Source organism: Mastomys coucha, unplaced genomic scaffold (genome assembly GCF_008632895.1).
Source record: "Mastomys coucha isolate ucsf_1 unplaced genomic scaffold, UCSF_Mcou_1 pScaffold14, whole genome shotgun sequence".
NCBI classification, from domain to species: domain Eukaryota; kingdom Metazoa; phylum Chordata; class Mammalia; order Rodentia; family Muridae; genus Mastomys; species Mastomys coucha.
This window is the reverse complement of record NW_022196896.1, coordinates 132,480,878-132,489,837: the sequence shown is the minus strand read 5'-3', so window position 1 is coordinate 132,489,837 and position 8,960 is coordinate 132,480,878. Positions and strand designations below refer to the sequence as shown.

Here is an 8,960-nt window from a genome sequence, read left to right as displayed (position 1 = left end):
TGTGGTTAAGAATACTGTGTGTTCTTGTAGAGGGCCTGGGTTCCATTCCTGACATACACATGGTGGCACACAACCTCCTTTGAGTACAGTTCATGTGGGCCCAATGCCCTCATCTGGCTATTGAGGGCACTGCATACTCATGATGCATATACACATATGCAGGCAAATACTCATACTTACAAAATGAAAATAAATATTAAAAGTAACCTAAATGTATAGTTTAGGGTTTTTGATCATTGCTTCTGGACACACACACAAAATATATTTGTTCTATAATCTAAATGAATCATTCCTATAGTTAATATAAATCCAGTATTGTTTGTTCATAATCCAACTTTCCTAAAGACTCTATGCCTATCTATTAAATTCGTTACCGACACACTATAAGGTACAATTAACAGAGAGAGATGCTGGGGGACAGCCTCTACTACCTGGTTATGTAGATGCTGTGCCATCTGTTGTTATTGATGGAGACATCTGGGAATTCCAACCTTGTGGAACCGGAGCCCAGGTCCCAGAGAAAGGCTACTTTCCCCCGCCGCATCTCCACTGCGAGAAAGTCAGACTGGGGGAAGAGATGAGGGAAATGAGTTACATATTGCTATTTACACAGTCAGCACAAAGATTGTGTGCTCTTCTGTCTATGAGGAATCAACCCCTGGGGCTGGGACATGGAGATCCTGTGCTCTTCTACCTATGAGGAGCCATACCCCTGGGGCTGGGACATGGAGATCCTATGCTCTTCTGTCTATGCGGAACCCCACCCCTAGGGCTGGGACATGGAGACCCTGTGGCAGAGGCTGGCCCTGACATTAGCACTTTTGTAGCCAGATCATCCACTATTATCAAATTCCTGGGAAATCTCAAAGGGGTTGTCACCAAGCCCTGGGAAGGTTGGGCAAGGTACTGGCTTGTTTCTGCTTCAGAAGGCACCCATGGGTGTAGCTCCAAAGTAAGCTTGTCTCCTTGTCTCCTCAGAAGACATCTGTGGTCATAAATGTGCATCTTAACATCTCTCCATGACATTCCCAGGGCTCGCATCCCTTCTGATATAGCGGAAGGAGCGGTGGTCTTGTCTAGGAAACCTGTTGACTGGGGAACCATAGGCGGTGCCTTGGCAGGAAGAACTTGGGCGATGCCTGGCTAACTGAAAATCACCCTGAGTCCACCAAGGCATGATTGCACCCATGGTATACCAATATGATGGCAGATGGGGGCACGGATCAGAAATGTCACTTTCCTTCTTGTGCCTTTTACTGTGTGCATGTTGCTGTGTGTGTTTGTGAGTTAGCTAGTATGCATATTACCACAACATGTTCACATGGAGGCCAGAGGACAGCGCAGGTATCCTGCATGCTATCTGCTTTGTGAAACAGGGCCTCTGACTGACCTGGAACTCACCTAACTAGGCTAGGCTGGGATCTGCCTACATCTACCTGTCCAACTCTGGATACAGAAATGCAGACAATGATGCCCAGATTTTGTTTAAGTGGTTCCTGTGAAATGAGCTCAGACTCTCAGGCTAGCAGGCAAACAGTTAAAATCTGACTGGTCTGTCCAAACCCTAGGCAGCTACTTTTTGTGTTTATGTGACTTTCAACTGTTGAGGTTTGTTTTCTTGCTATCTATTGGAATGCTAAATGTGGGGATCCCCAAGACCTGGTTGTTCCAGAGATGGCTCTGCATGTACACCAGGGCCCCAACTAGTTCTGATTGGTAAATAAAGACGCCAAAAGCCAATAGCAAAAGAGACATAGGTGGGGTTTAGGTTTCGTGGGCTTGGGGGTCAGAGGGGACCATGAAGGAGACGGGGCAGAAGAGGAGGAAAAAGAAGCTGCCATGGGTTAGGAGTCAAGAGAAAGTGACCCTGAGGGCTGCCCAATTGGAGTTAAGAGCAGCTCAGACCAAACATAGTAATGACTTGGAGTTATCGATAGGAAATAGATTCTAAGAACATAGAGAATAGTATCTACCCCACTCTTGTGTTGTTTAAGGTTTATTGTAAATGTAAAAGTTGTGTGTGTCTTTCATCCAGGAACATAGATAGCTAAGGCAGGGTAGAAATCTCTGGCTGAGATTTAAGTATTTCTACAACATTCGACATTACAATTGTAGCAAAGGTTTTCCCTGGTGGAATTTAGCGGCTTCAGGATGGTCGTGTTTATGGTTCCATCAGTGGAGAGTCCACAGAGGAAACATCTGAATTCCCAAACACACAGGGTCGCTCACTTACACTACTGCTGCCACCGCCGAGGTAGAAGAGAAGGTTGTCAGGCTCCTGCGTCTTAACATTCAGCATCAAGGTGTTATAATTGGTAGAAGAAATCTGAGGCTGGTAAGCTCGGATGCAGTCTCTGTCCGCAGACACAGCGACTTTGATCTGACAGGGAGAAAAACAGCATCCCTGGACTTAGGGGCACATGGGTGGGGGCAGCTCCCCAGGACGCCAGAGATGCCAGTCTACGGTTTCCTCTGTGCAGGACTCTAATGCTTTGAGCTTCACAGAGTGAGGCAGCAGGCCAAGATGGAGGTTCTTTTATTTGGGCGAACCGTTTAGATACTGGATGGTCGTTTCAGTCAGGCTATGTTCTATTTGCTTACTTAGAGACAATGTATCATTATGTAGACCTGGCTGGCCTTGAATGGAAACTCATGATTCTCTTTGCCTCAGCCTCGTATTATGAAAAATAAGGTTTTCATGGTTTTTGTTTTGTTAAGGTTTACTTCATTAAATTTTGGGTTTGGAGTGGTGTGTGCGCGTGCGCGCGTGTGTGTGTGTGTGTGTGTGTGTGTGTGTGTGTGTGTGTGTGTGTGCGTGTGTGTGTGTGTGCAGGAGTACCCAGAGGCCATAAGAGGGCATTGGAGCACAGGAGCTGGGTTACAGGCAGTTACCAGCTACCTGACCTGGATACTGGGTTCCTAACTCCAGTCTTCCATAAGAACAGTAAGTACTTTTAACTGAGTAATCTCTCCAGTCCTTTATGGCTTTCCATAGGCTCTTTTATACAGGGAACTGTCTCACTCACATTAAGATTGGATAACTTGTTACTGTGGGCTCTTGCCACCTGACCCACCGGGAGTATTTAATGATCTTTGTTCAATAAAAATGCAAGGGTAATATATTTACTATATCACTCAGGAAATAGCTATTGAGTGGTTATTTACTACATATTGCTCTGCTGTAAATTATCTGTGTATAGATTTTTAAAATTTATTTCTCTTTTAATTTTGTATTAGCCATGGTCTTTAGAACTACACCTTTAGCACACATTTCCTTGGCCTGTCTATGAAGGAGAGGGAAGCCAGAGCCCGTGTGAGCTGCAGCCTCTTCTAGACGGGAAGACTCTTGGAAGCCAAGAGTGCCTCTACCTTGCCTAGAAACCTTCAGAAAGACTGAGCTGAGATCACGGTCGCACTCTTTCTCTCTAGGGCCCCACACCATGGCAACTGTACACTCTCTTAGGGGGAGTCTTCCTATGGTTTGAAATGAGTGAATTGATCCATGGGTAGTTACAAAATGATTCCCCAGCTTTGACCTCTCTGGTACTGTATACATGTAGTGACATAGACTTGCACACCATCTGTATGGTTAGGCATTGTTTTCTCAGGTTCCTGGAGGACGAGGCCCAGCCTATTCACTCTGTAGAGGACCTCCAGTATTAAAGGTAAATCAGCAAGATGAAGGAGCGGTGCTAGGTGTTACCGTTAGACTTAATGTCTTCCTGTCATAAAGGCTACATCGTGGAGTCAGGCATTACCAATGAAGCCCGTAAAGAAGAGCACTTTCCTAAGAATCTCTGAAATACTCTAAAAGTGACTGGGATGCCAAGAAAAATGGTTTCAGTATCCTGGGACGAGCCTAAGAGGACGTGGGTTATTGGGATCTGGGCCTGTAGAAGTTGCAGGGGAGCCGGGGTGGCCAAGCTCCATGCCCACTGACTTCTCCTGGACTTTCGAGCGGAAGCCCAAGCTTTTGGAGCTGTGGTGTTAGGAGCCCCCAGCCCAACTCACCGAAGCTGCTTGTTTCCGGGCCCGGCTGATCAGCAGCTTGATCTCAGACAGGTTTCTGCTCAGGTTCTCTTCCAGTGTTTTCAAAGGCTTCAATCGATCAAATAAAAGGTTGGCCTGTGTTTCCATGTCTTTCATTTTTCTTTTGGCCAACAGAGCTAACAAAGACAAGGGGGTGAAGGGTTGGCAAGAGTTAGGCAGGAGAAAACGAGTGAGAATGAAGTGTGTCCATTATTAAGACACTGGATAAGATAGAACAGAGTGAGCAAACCCTGAAATATATGAAGAACACACGGACAGCTTGCACTTCCTGAGGCCCCTCTCCTTCTCAAAGGAGAGTCTACAGGCTAGAACACTGCATCCCTGTGTGCCCAGCTCTCTCGTCATGAGCAAGCTGCAGGCTTTCAAAGCAGGGAGGAGGACCGCGAACGTACTGGTCATTGTGGAGTTACGCAGAAGGTCGTTTGTCTCCTGGACTGTGGCATTCACTCTGGACAGGTCTTCTGATGTGTTGAAGACCCTTAGGCTCAAACCCAGCACGTCCTCCAGGGTCTTCACTGCGCTCTCGTTGGCTGCCGCCGCTAGCTCTCTGGCTTTCCTGCCCTTCTCTCTCATACCTAAAATAAAGGAATGGGCAAGTATGTGCTGGCTGAAGACACTGAGAAAGCCTAAACTACGTGTGACACTTTACACAGAAACACGTATGTTGAGTACAAAACAAGGCTTCTTGCCTTTTCATGTCAAAGAAGTTGTCATGTTCTACAACTCCTTTAAAGAACCAAGGAATGATTTGGATACTTAATTGTCTGGAACATGATTTCAGTTACATAGTGTGATACCCTTAGTATGTTCTGGGGATGATAAGCTAAAAGTACTTTTACATTTTTATTTATTTAGTATGTGCATGTGTATGCATGTGTGTTCATGTACTGTGGTACATGTAAGGAGGTCAGGGGACAATTTGTGGGAGGAGGTTTTGCCCTTCCACTCTGTGGGTCCAGAGATGGAGCTCACATTGCTAGGCTTAGTGACGGTACTCACTGAATCATCTTTCCAGCCCCAAACTTCTCTATTTAGCCCCTTTCTGTAGGCCCCTCTCATCTTCTGGAAACCTATTCTCCACATCATTGAATGTCTGGATAAAAAGGTTCTGGAACTTAGGCTTGCAATGAAGAAGAGAGTGGCCATGGAAGGACAAGGTGGTATTTAGTCACAATGTGGACAGGCTGCTACAAGGGACCAAAGCTCAAAGAAGACATGGCCACAACGGGAAAAATAATTCTGTTATTTGATAACATCTGTTTGAGGGTGTCTACATGGTGCTGTTGAGACCTGAGAATGTTTCAACACACACAGCAAAATATTCATTCTCATATTTCATTTTCATTATGAAAAAAGCCATATGAAAGTGTACAGCTCTCAAGCCGTGCATGGTGGCACATACTTGCAATCCCAGCACCAGGAAGCAGGCACAACACCATCATGAGGTTGAGGCCAGCCTGGGCTACATGGTAAGACCTCAGGCAATAAAGGAGAAAACCCCTTTGCAGGCCCTTACTCCTCTCTCAACTTTTCTGTAAGTTTGAATGTTTATGTGTTTTATTAAAATAGATGGAGGGTCATTTTCCTGTGGGTGGTGATCAGAAGGGAAAAAGAAAGTTCCAGATAGAAGAGCAGTAGGTGAGTCTTAGAAACACATGACAGGATGTCTGGAGTCAGGCGAATAGCGCTCAACAGCACAGTTCATTGGGGATGTGACTCAACTCATTGAAAGCCTTGGAAAACTCATGTTTCCAAATCATCAGTATTAGCAATCAACAGGCTGATTTTATAGTATTCTTTCCTCTGAGGGAGGAAGGTCACTCAATAAGAACTCTCTAATTCACCATGTTCACAGCAAATCTGGTGCTGCCATCTTCCAGCGCTCCCTCCATGGTCAGGCAATCCCATTCTCTTTTCTCTACGTTGGCCTCTTTGGAAGTCCCCTTTCTCCTCTGTGCTGCATCAAAGCCATCTTGAAAGTCACCAACTAAAAGTGGTGGCCAAAAGCCGCTAGTCTTTTAAGAGCATAATCCTAACACCTCTAAGAGTGGAATTTGATGTATTCACTGGTTTGAAAAAGTTTCATGGCCTTCACCTCTAAACCACATCCCTCCCCAAGTTGAGGCTTAATGAACTTTAGTCTAGTTCTAGAGCCACAGTTCCCAATGAGCCACGAGGCAGGACTTCCTCCCGCTCCTGTGAGATGCTTTCGCAAGGAGAAGGTAAGCAGACCAGAAAACTTTCTGCTCACCTCCAGGGCTTTCTCTAAGCATCACGAGGGAGTCGTTGGCCTGTTTTGTAATGTTATCCACACTCTCCTGAAATTGACTCTTCAATTTTTTCAACTCATCCAGCTTCAAGTTAATACCTATGTGAGGGAGAAAGGAAGGGTTCACATCAGATTAGTCTGTGAGGACACCACCTAGGCACAGCTTTACCATCTGTCAGCCATCCACAGGACACAGAGCTTCCCATAGACACCTCAACCTTGAGAGTTTTCCTAGTGGTTCTTATCACTATTCATGAGAGACATGCAGGGGGGTTGGTGTTTTGATCATTTTGTCTATTTTGCTATTGTCTTCATCACTATTACTTGTTCTTGAATTTCATGCCTGCCACGCACACTTTGCGTGATGGCGGTATTTGAGGCATAAACTTCAAGGAAAGTCAGTCTCCTGCCTCTGCATTGTCACCTGGCACCCCAAACTCAGAGGTAGCCCAGATATGTCCTCGTACTTGTGTGCTAGTGGCCCACCAAGATATCATTTCTTAACAGCTAGAAAAAGAAAATTCGGACTTTGCTCTCTGACCTTCACCAATGTTCCAATGTCCTAGTCAAACCCTGTCTTAGAATGTTAAGCCATTCTAACTAATTGCCTCCAGCATTGTGGGTAGGGCACTGAAACTCACAGAATGAGAGACTTATCCCAAGACAAGGTCAAGTAAAATCCTCATTCTCAGTCATGTACTACAGCTGAACCACTCCTAGGAATTAGCAAGAGACTGTCTCTACTTCCCCAAAAGATTAGCATAGTGGGTATTTTACCTAGGATGGGCGGGACCTTAATCTGAGAGTGTATGTGTGTGTGAGAGAGACTGTCTGCAACATTGAGCATTCTAGATGCAGCAGTCTGCATTCAACATTCGGACTTGCTTGCACTCGGACTAGAACCAGAACTTAGGTGGACTAGGACTTAGATTCATACAGTCCATAGCCCCCAGGGCCCAGAGTGCTTGGGCCCGGGGGGTGCAGCACCAGTCGAGATTCAAGAGATTGAGCATTCGAGATTCGAACATTCAGCATTGAAGATTCGAGATTCGAGCCTCAACCCTCCTGCCCGGACCATGCAGCCCAAGCGTGCTTGGAGCCCAGGGGTGCTACACCAGTCCAGAGGAGATGGCTGGTGTTTTAGACCTAGTGTGTTTTAGTTGGCCTCAGATGTACCTCGACTACTGAGCTGCCAGATTTTTCATTTCTCTTTTGCAATGATTGTAAAAGCCTCCTGTCACGTTTTGAGAAATACACTCAGACCTTACACCACTCGTGTCGAGTCTGTTTGTCAAAAAGCCGAATCCCGTGCACACCTGGCCAGAACCCATCATCCCGTGGAACAAGGGACCCCGTAAGAAACCCCAGTCCGTGGCACATGCCTAAATTTGCAAAAGTACAAATATGAAGAAATGTTTAAACTGTCTTCTGTCAGACTATAATTTTCAACCCATGCTGGAACTTGCCACCTCAAGGCTCTCAAATCCCGACGGTGGTCTGGCTCTTCATGACCTCTGACCTGCCACTCTGTCCAATCTTCTCTATTCCCTCCTCTGACGCTTGGCTCATCCCTGCTTCCTTTAATTTACCTTGTTGGACTGAAGCTTTTACAGTCTCTGTTCATAGCATGAAAGCACATTTAGCATTCTGAGCACATGATCAGAACATGGAACTTTAACTGCTAAAAAGTTGACAGTGTAATGAACGAGACGGACCTTTACTGTGCATACTCAAGCCAATACCCATCAGTACTTGTGAGTGAGTGAGCAAGAATTGTAAAGATCGATCATTGAGAGGACAGAGAAGGTTCTAAACTGTCTCACTCACAGAGAAACAAACAAAACAATGCCCTGGCCTACCCCTCGGTTGGGTCAGCTGTGGGAAAGCCCAGCCATTGGTTCATGGAGTTCTGAGAGGGTCCACAGTTACCCTTACAAACTGCACCAGTGTGAGAGGCATATTATCCCATCAAGAAAATTCCATGACTGCACATTTCCTCTTACAGAACAGAATCTCGCCATTTTGTTACGCTTATTACGATAGCTCTTATAGTCCCAGGCAATTGCTTGCTGAAACTCTTGAACTGCATAGGTGTTTATGGAAAAGGATTTATCATTTATGATTTAATCCAGTGACATTTCAATGTGAGCCTGTCATAGTTCTGGCCAGGTGAAAAATGCAAAGACAGCATCAGCTTCTTTCACCAAGGAACAGGGAATTTTGAGAAAAAGAGGAGCCCCTGTCATCAGAGGTGACCCCACACACACCAGGAAGATTGGCGGTAATGTCAGTTCAAGTCATCCCTGGAAGTCGGTCAGTCATAAAGAAGGCCTGACTACAGAGAAGCATGCACATCTGAGTAAGTGGTACCATCACAAGATTCAGAATCACATGATGTTTACTTGAGAGGAATGAAATGACAGTGTTAAGGAGACAGACACAGGAAGCTTCAAATTGCTCTAAGAAAAGAGAGAGCTCTCCCAGGGTCACTATGCGGGCACTCACCCCACGCATCCAGATACAAACTGACCTTGCTGCTTCCTCCTGGAACTGTCACTTTCTTTCAGAAGCCTGGATGAGCGCTGAAGGGTTGCTTTCCCCTGAGAAGCCAGGGATTCGGAGATCTGAAAAACAGAATGGT

General features: G+C 45.8%; 1 protein-coding gene across 1 annotated transcript in view; it reads right to left on the bottom strand.

Moving 5' to 3' along the window:
• The window catches only part of Lama1 (laminin subunit alpha 1), a 126,648-nt gene that overhangs the window by 21,914 nt on the left and 95,774 nt on the right, over positions 1 to 8,960 (bottom strand). The window contains exons 41-46 of the mRNA XM_031368646.1: positions 8,850 to 8,943; positions 6,302 to 6,418; positions 4,443 to 4,625; positions 4,012 to 4,166; positions 2,234 to 2,380; positions 432 to 565 (exon numbers count right to left, since the gene is read on the bottom strand). Coding sequence (XP_031224506.1) covers positions 432 to 565; positions 2,234 to 2,380; positions 4,012 to 4,166; positions 4,443 to 4,625; positions 6,302 to 6,418; positions 8,850 to 8,943 — 830 coding nt within the window. The remainder of the gene's footprint in view (positions 1 to 431; positions 566 to 2,233; positions 2,381 to 4,011; positions 4,167 to 4,442; positions 4,626 to 6,301; positions 6,419 to 8,849; positions 8,944 to 8,960) is intronic.